This window comes from Chroicocephalus ridibundus, chromosome 1 (genome assembly GCF_963924245.1).
Source record: "Chroicocephalus ridibundus chromosome 1, bChrRid1.1, whole genome shotgun sequence".
Lineage (NCBI taxonomy): Eukaryota > Metazoa > Chordata > Aves > Charadriiformes > Laridae > Chroicocephalus > Chroicocephalus ridibundus.
Window position 1 is genome coordinate 118,819,959 of NC_086284.1, and position 16,916 is coordinate 118,836,874.

Consider the following 16,916-nt stretch of genomic DNA (forward strand, 5'->3'; position numbering starts at 1 on the left):
CTACACAGGGATGACAAGGAGAACCCAGCATGATAGGATCCTATATTCATATTGATTTGAGCCACAGATACCAACAAAAAATTATACCATTTATAACAAATGGTCAGGGGCAAAACAAACATACTCAGAAATCTCGCTTTGCCTATGTGGTGCCTTTTATCATTTCTCCCAATTCTTTTTGCTTTCCGTTTGTCTTCTGAGGGAATTTTATGCTCTGACTGATCAATTTGAAGTCTGAGCAAGACTCAAAGCAATATGCCCTACGGAGCTCTGAACACAAACTCAATCCTGACTACCTGAAGCGACGCTTCACCTACAGAGCCTCATACAGTAGTTGGCCTCCCCCACTGTCTCCCAACACACAGCTCTGCTTTCCCGCAGACTTGCCTCTACCAAGAGTTTCTGCAGTGCATGCTGTTTTAAGAGCAAACCAACCTCTCCTCCAGACATGGCAACTTCAGGATCTCTGACCTTTGATAAAGAATTTGCTGCTCAGCATATTACAAAAAATTTGAGAACAGACCTTTTAGTCCTAATGCATTTACTTTTAGAGCACACAGAAGTGTGTTCAATCTGAAAGCTCACGTGCAACAGCAAGACATTTAAAAAATGAAAACCCACGTTCCTATGCGGCAGTAGCTATTCAGCTGTAAGTCTTATGAAACACATTTAGAAGCAGGCTGTGTCACAGAAAATCTTTTGAAAGTGTCACTAGAGACTTGTTTCATAGACGTTTAAAGTAACTATTCATTTCTGATCACCAAAAGAATAAGTCAGTTCAGAACTTACCTTAAAAACTCTTTGCAATTTTTTTTTTTAAACTCATATGAGGATACAGATGAAAGCCTGATTATATACAGAACCCAGTGTGCATTCTGTCATACATTTCAAATACTGGGAGATTCCTTGTCTCCCTTCTTCACAGGAAGCTATTCAATTCCCTATAAAGCCTTAATTCAGTTTCACTAAAGACTGTTTGACAGCAACAAGAAAGGATGTCAACATGAGTTACGTTAAATTTGTCAAAAGTAGGTGCTTGTAGAGATTTCTTCAATTCTGAAAGAGAAATAAAAAGTTCAAGGGGGGCTAACTCAAGGAGGAGCGATGAACATCTTCTGACATCCCATATGACAGACATCTTGGGTAACTTGCCCAAAAAGTGGCAATAGTTATAAAACAATCTTGTTGGTTTTGAAGCCCTGAAGCAGTAGTAAACCTACTACCTTGAACGTCTCATCTCAGTGCATCCGTAAAGATTACATTGTAGTGTATGTCATCAGGATGGTGACCCCTCCAATCTTCATATTTGTACCATACAATAATGCAGAAAGCAGACAACCCAAGACTATTTTAAAAAAGATGGAGGAAGATCACACAGCATGATACAGCACTACAAGAGTACAGCACCGCAGATCCCCAGGCAGCACAGATTCACATTCACAGCATGACATCCATGCTAGAAAGCCCTTACCACCAGCTTCCCTGCTTAGCTCCAGGCTCACTAGCTCAGACTCAGCAGTGCTGAAGCACAAGCATACCGCTGGCAGGCCTGTTTCTGCAGCATGCAACACTTGGCTCTCCCCAGACGTGCAATGGCCATTTTCTTCCTCACACCTCATTCGTCCATATATTTTCTCCCCAGCCCACCAGTATTCTGCTTTTTCACGCATATGTGTGCATGTTTCCCCTAATCTCCCCTCATAGACCCTTTAGAAGTAGCTCCCAGAGCAGAGAGATCTGCAGGCTACAGGCTGAAAACCGCTGATCTAAAACAGTATGTCTCTTGTGGTTCCTGTCTACCCCTCCCTGACTATTTTAAAATTATGCTATTGTTTGTTTTAATTTTTTCCACTTAGCTTTTTCCTACCACATATTTAACTACACAATTTTTTTTTTTAATTATGTTAAGGTCCTTCGTCTGGAAACAACTGCCTTAAAGTCACTTTGAAAAACTTTCTGGTGGAATCCAACTCACTCAGCCAGCTGGTTTCTACACTCATGTCAGATCTTCATAAATGGAAAAAATAAAAGCCTGACTTAAAAAAAGACATTATGCGCTAACTGAAAAGTTGCTCTATACAACTTAAATGAAAGAAAATTATTTTTTAGCCAGAGGGGATAGCATCATTATTTAAACCTGAAGTTTGAAATATCTAGCATCCTGAGACGTCACAATGTGTATTTCAAAAGGTCAAAAGTCTGGCTGAACAAAGTGATTTGCACACAGTTGATTCTGCAGGAAATTTCAAAGCTAATGTCCATAAGGACAATTAAGAGTCAATGACAATTTTAATAAAACCAAATGTAGTCCCTGTGACCTTGGAAGGAATGCTTTTCCTTCCCCTTGCCCTTCATGGTACTACTTCTTGATTATCTTCCACATCTGGGAAAGCAATCCTACTCTTTGAGTCTGAAGGAAGAAAGTACATATCGAGGCTGACCCAAAACACTGGCAGCTGCAAGACTAAGACCAAGACCAGCATGAAGGGCTTGGGATAGCTCTCAGGCTGACCGTTCTGCCCCGTACTTGTGGGAAGTATTCGTGAACACCTACCCGCCACCCTTGCCCCCCACACCGCACATAGTTCAGCCAGCTCCCCCTCCCTTCCCCTCTGTCACACACCGACATACTCAGGTGCCCAAAAGCCTTGACCTGCCTCTTCCAGGGAGCACAGACAAGCACGGCCTGTGCTGCCTCTGCAGCAGTTTACCACGTGCTGCCTCAGGCTGGCACGCAAGGAGGGGTTACAAGATGCTGCAAATACCAAGAAAAAGCAAATCACATTCAGAAGCTGGATGGCACAAAGTCACCTTGTGAGAGATGGCCTCACCTTCAGGCACAGGGCTGCAATACGGACTGGAAAAGACCCTGGGAGATCATCCAGTTCAGCCCCTGCTCCAAGCTGGGCCAACTACGATCGGAGTGCTCGGGGCCTTGTCCTACAACTTCCGAGCACCTCTGAGGAGGGGCCTTCGGGACTGGAGCCCTGTGCACATGCCCCAGGGTCTGACTACCCTCATGGTGAAAACACATTTCCCAATATCCCATGTTCCTGGTACCTCTCATCCCAACAGCGCATGTCTCTGAGAGGAGTCTGCCTCCACCTCCTCTAAGGCCTCCATGAGTGAGCTGAGGAAAGCAGTAAGGTCTCCCCTTAGCCTTCTTAAGGCTGAAGAAAGCTGCTCCTCTTGGCCCCTCCTCATATGTAATGAAGAATTAAAGCTAGGACATTCCTCTACTCTCAAGTAAGAGCATAGCTTCAGATGCGCTAAGGAAACCAAAGGGTTTGACATCAGGATGCCAGCAACAAGATTATTCTTCCCTTTCATGTATACCGATGCCAGGGGGAGTTAGCAGATGTATCAGCAGGAGATTAGACTGGGACCTGCCTATGAGTATTATACAGATGCTGCGTGCGCTCTGAAGAGGCAACCAAAGGTGACTACGTGGTATTCTAGCCGACCACCTGCCTACTTAAAGCAGGAACCCAGTGATGCCCTCTCTCTGATGCTACTTGCCACCCCAACAACAGTAAGGATGAAGGTGTGAGTATTAAGCCTTTATTCACAAGTAAAGGCCTAGGAGGCCTGAACAATTACATTGCAGGTAGCTCCTTAACTTCAAAATCACACTGTAAAATGCTGTTTCTAACAAAACAGCTGAAAAAAACTTGTTAAAAAAGTTCAGTGGAAAAAACAACACGCTCAATTAATTTTCAGCTCAATTAATTTTCAGCTTAATTAATTTAACTCAATTTTGCTTCACGCATCTGTTATGAATTACTCTTAAACTACGAAGCTCTCATCCTTCAGAAACACAGAAATCTTTGCATTGGTGCCAACAAGAACCTTTTCTTTGGCCCATGTCCCAGCTCTGGGCAGGTACCCTTCTCTGGCAGGCAGGCAGGCCTGGACCTGCATTTCTCCTACGGCAGAGCCCTGAAATTCACCCACCCCCCTGTTGGAATGGGTAGCTTAATCTCAGCACAGCACCTATCTTGACAAGGTCTCAGCCGACCCACATAGGCTCGGGCTCTCATCAGAATTTGAAGTCTGTGAGTACTGTTAAAGGGTAGCTTGTTCAAATTAAGGTATGCATAGAGATGTGTCTGGAAGAAAAGATTTAAGAATAATGAAGGCCTTTTCTTAACTTAGCTAACACTAAATCCTTCCATGGGAGATTGGATATACCCCTGCAATGACTGCTGGAGGCCTTTGTCCACAGTTCATCAAGAAAATTAGGGACAGGATGATCCCGATCCTTCCCCAGGACAGCCTTCTACATCAATTTTGGGACATATTTGGCTATCCTAGAAGGGTCAAGCTATCCACATAGTTTATACCCCTCTCAAGCCATAGCAGGTCACTCTTAGTGATTACTCCCTGTCCATCTGACCACCTGCAACTGAACAACACTGCACTTCCACGGTTGGTTTCTGGAGGCAGAAGCCAAAAAGCCACCAGAAGAAGAGTTACTACATCCCTCTCCTCCCTTCCCATTTCTCCACACCAAGAGCCACCACCAAGGCACCCTCTTACTACAAAGGGAAACAGCTGTCTCTCCTGTCTCTGACAGGCTGTATTTTACTATACAACGACACATATTTGTCTGTACAGTCGGAATCTTTATAGTATTCCTCAGGAATTACCTAGCGAGACCATCGCTTGGCATTAAGTGATTTATTTTCCATTCATTGACTCGACTGTCTGCCAAAGGCATCTATAGCGAAAGAAGAATGCTGCTGCTACTGACTGAATCAAAACCACAATATACAATCCATCAGCCAAATGAAGTGCTATGTTTCTGTATCACCACAAGCCTGCATCCGAACAGTAACACAAAGGTGAATGACAAGCTCTGAAACAGACACACTACCCAGAATTATGTAGGCCTGAAGGAATTTATCAGATGTATTTCTAACAGAGCAAAATAAAAGGACAGGATTTTTGACAGTTCTAAGGTGGGAAATACTAATGCAATTGAATATATAGCAACAGGTTTACTAGACTTTAAAATAAAATAAATAAAAACCCTAAACCCTCACAGAACCCGACAATGTATAACATAGAACTGTAAACAGTCTGAAATTTGTCTCTCCTCAAGGCTACCTCCCTTTCTGAATGAAATAGCTTGCAATGCTCTCGCTAAACTATTATGAGGACTTGGCTCCTGGCAGGGTGCAAAGTGTAAAAGCATACTGTTTCAAGTATTTGCTTTTGAAATCACCCCCTCTCCTACCTACAATTAGAAAATCCTTGTAATTGTGGGGTTGGGAGCTCTTTCTCACTTCCCAGTCCACAAGGTTCATAACAGCAGGGACAAGTCAGGATCTTAAATATTTTCCTGAACTGGGGTATTAGAATGTGGTTAGGATTTTATAATCAAAACATTTAGAGTGGGTGCAACTTTGATTTTCATCTCATCAACCGTGTTCAGCAATGCAATAAGGCATCTTGCTGATCTCCAGAACAAGCCATGCAGTCTCACAGGTACGACTGTTTTGCACGTCACTGTACCCAACATCCATTTATTGTTACTGGATATTACAAAAATAAAAATACTAGAAGATAGGCAAATGGCAAGCAGTCAACAGAACAGATCTGGGTCATTACTCAATTATTTTTTTTTTCTTAGTAGCAAATACCTTACTTTGCATTTTTCTTTTCGACTTATAGATGAATAAGCATTACTTTAAAAATGTATTTTATATTTTACCAACCTCACCCCTTTATCATTAACCTTTTATACAACACTGCAAGCCCAATTGCTTGCTTCATTTCTCAATGCAAAGGAAATCTTCAACCATCCCAGAGACAAACAGAAGATAAAGGGATGCAATAATTGGAGACTTAGTCAACCCAACTCTCCTCACCCATCTTCAATGCTGCAATTATTATGTTACTGTCCACAGTAATTGTTGTCTAGAGACTTTACCAAAGTTATCACGGTTTTATCCTCTGTGCTCCTCCTTTACCACTTGCCACTGTCTGGATTAAAGGAGCAGAAGTCTTTAGGGTACAATTGCCTCTGCACTAACCAGCCAGCATGATGGAGGAATAATGTGACCAACACATTTTGCCCCTCACAAACTCCACAGACTGAGCTCATCAATTCCACTTTCCTTGGCTCAAGGCCTGGAAACTTGAGTCTTTCCCAAGTGCCAGGCCTCCCACTGAGGGCAAAATTAACATCAGTCTACAGGTCAGAGCAGTCTGATTTCCTTGTATTTTACAAAACATTGCTTTAAGGATATGAGGTTAATGAAGTTGTCTCGGTAGAGGCACCTGAGACCATTTCGTAGGTATTTTAGTTTGGAAAGGTTGGTTTGGGGTTTTTTTGTTGGGTTTTTTTTTGGTGGTTTTTTTTTTTTTTAAAAACAACTCTAATGAGTGTTAAGCAATCTAACAACTGTCCCTCTTTCACTTATCATTGCAACCTCCTCCCTAACCATAGATAAATTCAATATTTAACAGTAGTTTAGAATTAACAAATTCATTTAAATGTTCCTCATGACAAAGGAAACAGTGTGGTCTTATGGATTTGTAAAGACCTCAGCTTCGATTTGCCTCTACATTAAATGCTAAAATTGCCGTTTAACATAATCAATGGAATTGATAGTACCTTTGAATTTATATGGATGACTAGCATGTCTCATCTGTCTTTTGGGACCCAGTCTTCAAGAGATTAGCAAAAGACCACATTCACACCATCCCTTCCCTTCATGGTATCCATGGACCTTCCAGTTCCTTTGTGCTACATCTTCACCATCCCTCCATTATTATTCATGTGCTTTTACCACCCACTTCCAACTACTTCTTAGCACTTTCTACAAAACTATCCAGCCAATCCTCAGCAATCAAGAGCACTTTCACAATTTAACTAAGCTAAACGAATACCAGTTAGTCTATTTAGTAAAGAAGCTAGCTAGTACTGAAGAGAAAAAAAAAAAAAAAACGGCTCTATATCCTTTAAACTTTTATAAACCAGAAGAGAATAAACCTGGCATAATCACTTCCAGAAGAAGAGGCATCCTTGATTCAAATTTTTAAAAAGGTAAACAGTGCAAAACTCTGCTTCCACAATGTCATTTCAATTTCTCTTTACTAATTGCTTCAGAAACACAGTTCACATTGGGTAGTCAGGCATAGAAAAATATACACAAAAGTTACAGAGACTAACTTGTTTGTATCCTGAGCCAAAAAGGGCAGAATGTACACTGTACTTCTGAGTACGAGTTTAAAAGGAAAATGACTGGTTTAATGTTTGCCTGATTTTACAGCAGCTACAACAAAAAACCTGTTAGTTTTCTTCCATTTAAAAAAGTCATTTTCCATGGAAAAACTTAATTCTGTACATAGATCTACTCACCCCTACCTCCAAACTAGCAACACACATTTTTATGCGCTTGCCTAACCATGAGAAGTATCTACACCGATTTGAATATGTTATCTAATATTATAGAACAATGTCAAAATATTGTCAATTGAAAATGCCAACTGCAACTTTGATTTCAAGAAAACCAAAACAACCTAAAAATATTTGCACAGAGCAAGGAGGTCACTTCAGTAAGTTAATACCCTCACATTCTGAACTCTCTAAGCTTTTATTAATGCCTTAATAAAAATCAATGCAAGAAGCAAATGAATACTATCAGACCCTCTAAACTGTGCATACAGACTGCCCACATCTTATCAGTTCACTGCTCAAGATCTACTCAGTTGCATTAGTGTAATATGAACAGAGCAGAAAAAAAAAAAAAACGCCAAGACATTCTGTCACTTCCACTGCTCCTGCTCACAGGCCTGTAGGTATCAATAAAATGGTGAAGTCAAACAAAGCTCATGTGTACACTTTGAAAAGCCAGCAGCAGTCAGAGGTTTCTAACTGGAAGGAAAGATGTGCACCAGCTCCTTATTGCATCAGCCAGGCAAATGGTGGAGAAAAAAAAAAAAAAAAAAAGACTGACTTTGTAAGGGCTGACCATGGCTGCCCCTCATCCACTTACTGCAGGGTCTGATTGCCATGTTTTGTTCACCACATGCTGGGCCTTCAGTTGAGTCTCCAAGATTCATATTCATCTGAACAGACAGGAGAGACTCAAGGTAGGTTAGAGGTGCAAAGCATATAAGAGGACTGACTTTGTTGGGGAAGAGATTAAGAAAAAAAAACCTGTATAGATGACAAACTACCACTGCAAACTGAATAATACAATCAGTAGCTGTGGATGGAGAGAAGGAGAAAAAGAGCAAACACTGAAGAAAGTACAGCAGAAAATATGCTGAGAAACAACACAGAAGAAACTATGTGTAATGAAGCAAAAAATGAAAAAGATCTATTAACATCTACTTTTTGACTAAGCTCTCTTTGAGGCAAGGAGTGACTTTTCTTGTATCTCTGGATGGCCCCTGGCACAATGGCAGGCGACTTATCTGCTGGTTTGCAGAGTATACTACAGAAACAGCAAATTGCAGCAAGAGACTGATGCAGCAAGCCAGCCTGTCCAACAGGTTTTAAGAAATACAGTTTGTTCAGGAACTAGACTGAGTAACATAATGCTCCTAGGCCTCTCCAGATAACAACAACTAAGGGGAGGAGAAATTTTCTTCTATATTGTGGTGAATGAAGTGGTGGTGCTGGGCTGCAACGTGCAGTTTGGAAAAAGGTCAGTCAGATGTGTGTTACTATGATAAGAATCTGTAATAAAAAACAGTTGACCATGTCACACACCAAACCAGAGTACTCACGAGAACAAAACCATTATTATTAACTACAAACAGTACTCTATTTTGGTGGTGGAAATACAGTCTTAAGTTCACCTGTATAGGTATCCTATCACTTAGTCACCTATTTATAATACAAAGGTGAATGACAGACACCGCAAATCATTAGTCTACTGAATAATAAATAAGGACAGAGTCCTGGAGACATCCCCAATATGGAAGTGAAATTAATTAAGTGGCTACTTCGGGAATCTCTGACCTCCTGTATGGAGGTGAAACACTTCACATACCACAGATTTATATACTGAGCATAACTCAAATTAGTTTTAAAACTGTCACCGGGGGAAAAAAAAAAAAAAAAAAAAAAAAAAGGTGTTTCTTCTCAGTACATTGCCCCATTCTGCACATAAGCAGGAGCACTGTGATATAATTATTGGTTACTCCAAATCATTACTTTCAGCTTCAATTTGAAATAAATATCCTGGTCAGTATTGAGAGTCTGAGTAAACATTACAGATTCATTGCCTGGGGACAAGTCCGTATTCTACACACCTATCAAAAACTGGACGGATACCACACTCATACATACACACCTAACTCCAAACCTATGCTGTACTGGCCCATACATAGTCAACTATTCAACATAACAGCTACAAATGTTTTTGGAATACTATTATTTATGTTTATGCCATGGTAAGAAAGATTTTGTAATATACGGTGTGGACCACAGCCAATGTTTTCGCTTTTCTACTCTCAAACACACATTGATGCCCTTGGCACCATTTTTTTGGAAATCTTATTTGGAAACATTACAGGACTGTTAAGGATGTTCCATATTGAGGCTAATTGAGTATTTTATATAACTTTCTTTACATTACAGGAAAACCCCAAAGAACAAGGGAAAACATAAGCTAAAATCACCAAGTCAAATAAACCAGGAAAGATAATTTAAAAATGAGGAAACCTTACTTGCATAAGTAAAACCACTGAACTAGTGAGATATAAAAAGGACAAACATTCAAACCTTTATTTAGCCCACAATATGGATGGAAATAAGCTCTTTACGCTTTTTTTTTTTTTAAAGCATATCTACAATACTAAGTGTATTTCTAAATGCTACAACTTTAATCTCTCTTAACACTTAGACGGATCTACACTGGATCTATCCATAGTCAGGAGACTTCTAGAAAACCTTCTTTAAAGTTGTACTTTGTTGCAGCTGACTTCTCATTTATTTAAGATAGTTGCTACTACAGTTTTGCACAAAGTCGAGTCAGGGACACTCCAATCATCCTTAGAAATGACAGTCATTTGTCAGCAGAACTTGTTCAAAATAGTTCTGTGCGCACACACACACACAAACATCAAGATATTTAATACTAAATTATAAAACTTACTTTTGTGCATCTGCAGATCGCTTCCAGCCTCCTTGCAGATCCTGTGAGATATCTTTCCCAATATTATTTAAGATGGCATCATCTTTATTTACAGAATCCTCTTTTATTTTAGCTGTAGAACAGATAGGCTCTTCAATTCTCGGACGCTTTGGCTGTGTCCCCTCCGGAAGGGTATTTGTGTTCTGTAAATCCTTTTCACATCTGTTGGGTTCATTTTGGAAGGTGGAGGGTTTAGATTCTACCAAAGAAGATTTTGTTGCAATATTAAATAAGCTTCCAAGAAAATGAAAAAAACCTTCTCGGGGTTGCTTGTCTTTATCTGCTGTTTTGATTCCAGGAGTCAAACTAGGAAGGCTATTAGCCTTTTTCAGCTCATCCTGGATTTCAGACTTGCTAAGTTCTTCTGTGGAATGGTTCTTCTCTTCATTTTGACAAACCTAAGACAAATACAAGAAGCACATAAAGAAGATATTTCCTGTCATTTTCATACATTCCCAAATTCATTAATTTTAACTTGCTCCTATGCATTGTATTTCTTTCAGGGTATCTGTTGTTTAAAGGTTCATTTTAACATCAGTGTCCTGTGCTCTCTTCTTCTCTTTTTGTACTAAAAAAGGTCCCTAGTCTACAAAAAGCCCAAAAGACTACACGGGCTAGAAGATGCACAAAGCAGCTGCTGTGGAAGTAAAGTACAGAAGAACAGATGGCGAACAATTGCTTCAACTTGCAGGAAAAAAAAAAAAGGAAGAAGCAAGGAACAATTTTTCACACTTCAGACTCTAATCTGCTCAAGAAGCACAGCTTCACAAACAAATCTATACGCACTTATGAGATGAACAGTCTTCAGCTTGCAAATATACTCAAGAACACCATAGCAAAACACAAACATACTGTAACTTTAAACTGAAGGTAACCTGCACTTGTAAAAAACCCAGGAGAATCAAGAACAGAATCTGGATAAAAGGAACTCAACTCACATGCCAGAGATTAATCCTATCCCCTATCTTTAGCGACACCATGTTGCACCCTCTGGCCAGCTTTCCTTCAACTCCACATGCAATTAACTGCACAGCTGTACTTCCAAATCTCTTTGTAGTCTCACACAGCTTCAGAGTCTACAATGCTTGAACTGCACAGTCTTCCATACTGCCAGAGTCCTACACACCACTACCCCTGCACACCCACGACCTTGTGAACTGCCAGCCAGCTCTGACTGTGAACTGGAATTATTTTCTAACTGAAAATAATTAGTACTAAGGCAGGGCTTCACCTCATTTAAACCACCAGTTCACTTCTTCCTTCCACTCAGCTGAGCATCTGCCTCCAGGGGCAAGACACGCTCTGTTCCTCACCAGTTTATGCCCTTCAGTTTCCTTGGTGTTAGCTTCTCTTGGAGATCCAAGAGCCACTGCCCAAGCCCATGCTACTTCTGCCAAGACCATCTGCCCAAAAACATGATGCATCTTCACTGGTAGGCTTCCCAAACACCACGTTTTCAGCTTCACAATCTGCAAATGTTTTTTTCCTGGACTAAAATTTTCTGGGGAGCACCTCCCCTTCATCCTCACCTTTCATAGCAGGTGCTATATGCTATTGCTGCTGTATTTTTACAGTACAATCCTTGTAATTTCAATCCCTGTTTCAACACAGTTTATTAAAACAGAATAAAGTTACCCCAGGTTTTCTTAGATGAAATCTATTCTGCTCAACAGGAGCAGAAAAGGAGAACATGGAACAAAAAAGTCCTATGCAAATTTTAATTGTGCCAACAATACCTTTGGGTAAGAGTAATTGTTTCAAATTGGATAACATCTACCCATCCAATCTCAGCAGAAAGCTACTACTTTCATACATCACTAATCCTATTACAATGTGAGGATGTATTTGTTTCAGGTAACCTAAAATAAACAAGTAGGCTTATTTGTCAATAGCCCATCTAGGATCGTATTGATAATGAAAAAGTGTGTTTTAATGAACACAGTTTAATCCTTGGGGAACAGCAATTTCTTAAAAGCTTGCAAGTTATCGTTAGTGATATTGGAGCAGTGGTCTTTAATCTTCAAGAAATATTTTTTCACCTTTTTCATACAAAGAGTAGATACAATTGCTTAATATTAAGTGATCTTATGCATGTATTGAAAATGGAATTATGTGAGGATAGAAATTGAATGGCACTGGTTTGTGCTTGAGAAATCCATACAACCTCTCTTTTCTACATACAAGCAAGACAGTTAAACAACCACATTAAACTTATAAGTAAACTTTCAAAAGTGGGCTAAGTCAAACTAGCCTTTCTTCATCCCACCCGTGACAAATCCCACCTGCTTCCCCACATACTGCACTAATCAATAGCTGATGTGTCACAAAGGGATGTAGTCGTCCCTGTGCTATTCAGGGATTTACTCCTTTACAAGTCAACTCGACCCAAACCCACTCCTGGAAATGAAGACAAACAGTAGTGCAGCTTACAGATGTACTACAGTCCTGGCTGCTATCTTCAGTCCTAGGCAAACTATGCAAGTAACATGCAAAACTGGGATGCATCTCTTGAATAAATAACTTTATCTCATAGAAACTAAGTACTTTGCATAAGGAAATAGAAAACAGAAATAAGGAAAAAATTAGTTTCCAAAATTTGGTAATACATGAATGATGCACCATAGTCAACTTCAAAGTTCTACTGTCATTAGACTGGATATTAGGAAACATTTTTTCACTGAAAGGGTTATTAAACACTGGAATAGGCTGCCCAGGGAGGTGGTGGATTCACCATCCCTGGAGGTGTTTAAAAAAAAAGGGTAGATGGGGCACTGAGGGACATGGTTTAGAAGTGGCTTTTGTCAGGGTAGGTTAAAGGTTGGACTTGATGATCTTAAAGGTCCCTTCCAACTTCAGCAATTCTATGATTCTACTGTCACAGTTTCTTCCTTCCCTTTGATTAATATCTCAGTATTCTTCAATACCAGTTTTTGATTTAAGTGAGGGAAGGCATTTCTCCCTTGTTCTGTGATTAGTATCATTCACACAAATTTGTCAGATTTAAAAGAGTATCTCGGTGCAGGAAGTGCACATGAATCCTATTATTTTCTCTGCAGATATAACCATTATAGGCTACAAAATTAATATTAATTACTACAATATCTATTAAGTTAACAGCTCAATGCATTAACTATAAAAGAAAATACTACATTCAAAACTTGTCAACAGTTTAGTATTACGGTTTTTTGTTGGTTTGTTGTTGTTGGTTGGTTGGTTGGGTTTTGGCTGCCCTTTTTTTTTTTTTTTTTAAAGTAATTTGTATTCAGGAACTAGTGGGGTTTTTTTCCTATTAGGAACTGAGATTTCAAATATGGCTAAATCTCTACATGTGAAATTCTTCCCCTAGCAGCTCTGAGACGGAACGCTTGTAAAGACTGTGCTGCTTCTTTGTAAGCATAATTCATGCCGTGCATGAAAAGCTGTTTTGTAGTCTCTGTTTCCAGAAACAGTAATCTATTTAGACTTTTCCTTCCTCTTTAATCTTACTTAACTTTTGGTAAATCAAAAGAACAGGAAGTTTTAATATGAAAGGGTCCTTCCATACCTTTAACCTTAAGGTTAATAGTGTGTTCCATAAAAAAAAAAAATGCCCGGGAGAGCATTTACACTGTGCTTACTTGAAGATATACATGGATATTAAGTCCCAGCACAGAAACTATGCAAATCCTTCTTTCCTCCCTTCAATATAATCAATCCTACTCTCCATATATTATCCCTCCTGCTCCTCTTTGCTATAAAAGACAGCATGAGCTATTGGTGTTTTATCATTTGCCCATAAAATCTCAATTCAAAGTTTAAGCCACTGTTTAGGCATTACACAAACACAACTGTTCCTGCTACAGATTTTGAAGTTTGTATTTTAAGTTAGTGGCATATTCAAATTACAGAGACAAACGCATATGATCTGTAAAGCCAGTAAGCCTTTAACACAGCAGAAGCCTTCCTTCAGGCACAAGCGCCCAATGAACACAGCAGTATGATGGCAATTCCACGAGGCATCATCATGATAACTTTCACTTATTATTTCCCATGCCTTTCTCTGAGCTCATCTCTGACAGAGGCCCCCAGCAAATGCTCAGGAAAAAAAGGCAGGGGCATAGGGTATAATCAAAGTAACCCTTTCCCTGGTATATCCCACCAGTTTTCAACAGTCGGGGCCTTTAGTTGACCTTGACAGAGCAGTTGCATCTGCGCTGCAATTAGGCTTCAGCAGTTTGATATTTGCAACACTGGAAGAATACCAGTGACTCTCATATTAGTTACACCTCATGTCATCAGTTAAAAAAGAAAAATAAAAAATCCTCTTCCAGTGTCACAGCAGTCTGAACAGCTTATCAGGCTAACACTGCAAAGAATAGTTTATGGATGAAAACCTACCTGCCAGATGCCCTTTGAGATGCTTGCTGATGCAAGCAAAAAAGTTTTCCTGCCATAGTGTTTCTTTCTGCTCCTTTTGTATACGGACTGTCATCAATTTTCCCCTTGCCTCCCCTTTCCCACTCTCCGTGAGCTTTCCTGCTTGTGACATGCTTCATAAAGCTTTAATTAGCTTTTATTCCTTTAGCAACTCATTACTCAAAGTTTCACCAGGCAAGCCCTGGGTAACCTGGTCTGACCTTATAGCTGAGCCTGCTTTAAGCAGGAGGTTGGGCTAAATGACATCCTGGGGTCCCTTCAACCTGAATTATCCTATGGTCCTGTGACCTCACACGCAATGAGGCTGTTGCAGAGGGGAAGCTCAACAGAGCGTGAAACAAGATTATGACTTAAATCAGGTGACTGAAGAGACTGCAGCGATAGCTGAAGCTGTCTCTACTGTGCAGTCAGGTAGTGCAGTCTCACCTTGCTGGAGCAACCGCTGCAGAGAAGTCTGGCAGCCAGGACTCAAAAGACAAGCCCAAGATGTCATGTCTCAAGCGTGATTCTTATCTGAGCTAATTTATTCAATGGTAGACTAGGTATGTTTTGCAGGCTGTAATCCATTCCTGACTGTAGCACAGACATACGCCCAAAGCCTAATTGCACCTACGCAGTCAGGCTCAGGGTTTGCTACCGGTGTGAACAGCCGCCCCAAAGTGCAGCTGCAGTGGTGCAACAGCACCCTGAAAAGGGATTGCTTTGGCAGATTTGCCTTGTACCAGCTGAGAACACCCGCCCTGGTAGCCGCTGTCTCTCAGCAGTTCAGTGGCAAAAGTTCAAATTGCCAGAGGTTCTCATTCGGCAGGGGTTACGTCCATCTGCCAAGAATACAATCTCTTTTATTGCCCTAACAAGTGAATGAAATGAAAACATTAACAGCATTAAAACACAGATCTGATCTCCATGAATAAAGAAATTAGCTTCCAGCCACAACAGCCAGACATTTCAGATTGCACCCCCTCATGAACAAATGCTCATTACGAAGCAGAAACTCCAGCCAGCCACATGGAGACCTCTCACAGACTGTCTGTCCTGCTGCACTGGCAGCTGCTGATGGAGGACATTCTGCATATTGCACAGATAGGCTTGTGCACTTTAACCACCCCATCTCCCTGCAGTTGTGAGAGAAGACGGCCAGACATCAGGATTTTAGAATTATCGCTGATTCATCCCAGGGACCTTCAAGACACCATTTGACCCCAACATCTCAATTTACTCATCAAAGAAATGGTCATAGCACTACTCCAGAATTTGTTTGCTAACATGTAGAAATAGTTTAAGAGTTGCAGATTAAAGTGTTGGGTGCTCTAATACTGGAAAATTAACCACGTTCCTAGCCTTAACTTTGACCTTTCACCATAGCTAAAATGGCTACATTTCATTTAACAATTATGAGCATCTCATTCAATTTGAACAGTAATATGCTAAACAAAATCCACAGTGAAATAGCTTGAGTTGCTGCCAGACTAGTACATCCCCACAATGAGTAACTACTGCATGTTTTTCAGCAGACTCGTTTGCAATGAGGAGGACACACTGAGGTACAATAAATCCACACATGAAATAAGCTTTAGTTTTTTCAACTACTGTGAGGAAAAGAAGTTAAGTATTCTCAAGCAATGGGAGGCAATACATACAGAAACCTAATGAAAAAGAACCAGACATAGCAAGACATAGATTAGGAACAAGACCTAAGAAAACTGGCATAGTATTAAGAAAAAAATCAAGAAAAGGTACTATCAGACAGTAAAATACACAATAAGCTGAGAACTCCTAAAAGTCCACTGTTGATAGCGTTCACGAGAAAAATGGATTTAAAAAACATGCAGTCAAAGTGGGGTTTCCTTATTTATGCCAGTAATTAGAATGGTGATGGAGATGATGCAAAGGAGTTCCACCATTGTCAAAAACTATTTAGTCTTAACTAACACCTTTTAAATACTTGTAAAAAGAAAAAAAACCCAAAAGATTAACAAAGACAGCCTTAGGGTTTTGTGGGGATTTAAGTTAAAGGTGAGTTCTGTATCTCTACAAATAACCGATGCTTTGAACCTTTGAAGATTTTGGCTTTTTTATACTGCAAAGTTTTCCTTCCACATCTTCCTTTCTCTGCTTGTTTTGACATGAAAAAATCAGGTCATGACAACCTGGAAGAAAAGAGTAACTAGAAAACTAATTAAATCATGGCATCTTCACAATCATGAGTAAAAGTTAAACAACAGGAAGGGACTTTTAGTTAAACTGTATCGGTTTTGCATTTTTAAAAATAAACCTATTTAAATTAAATGACTATTTAAAATCTGGAAAGACAACTGCCTCTGTTGAAAGTTCAGCACTGGG

At 40.0% G+C, this 16,916-nt stretch overlaps 1 protein-coding gene across 2 annotated transcripts in view; it reads right to left on the minus strand.

Annotated features, from left to right (window-relative positions):
• Positions 1-16,916, minus strand: part of CRYBG3 (crystallin beta-gamma domain containing 3) — a 95,797-nt gene that overhangs the window by 55,253 nt on the left and 23,628 nt on the right. For both annotated transcript variants that reach the window (XR_010072875.1, XM_063348713.1), the window contains exon 3: positions 10,119-10,555. Coding sequence is in view for 1 of the 2 variants with exons in the window: in XM_063348713.1 (XP_063204783.1) it covers positions 10,119-10,555 (437 nt within the window). In the remaining variant the exon portion in view is untranslated. The remainder of the gene's footprint in view (positions 1-10,118; positions 10,556-16,916) is intronic.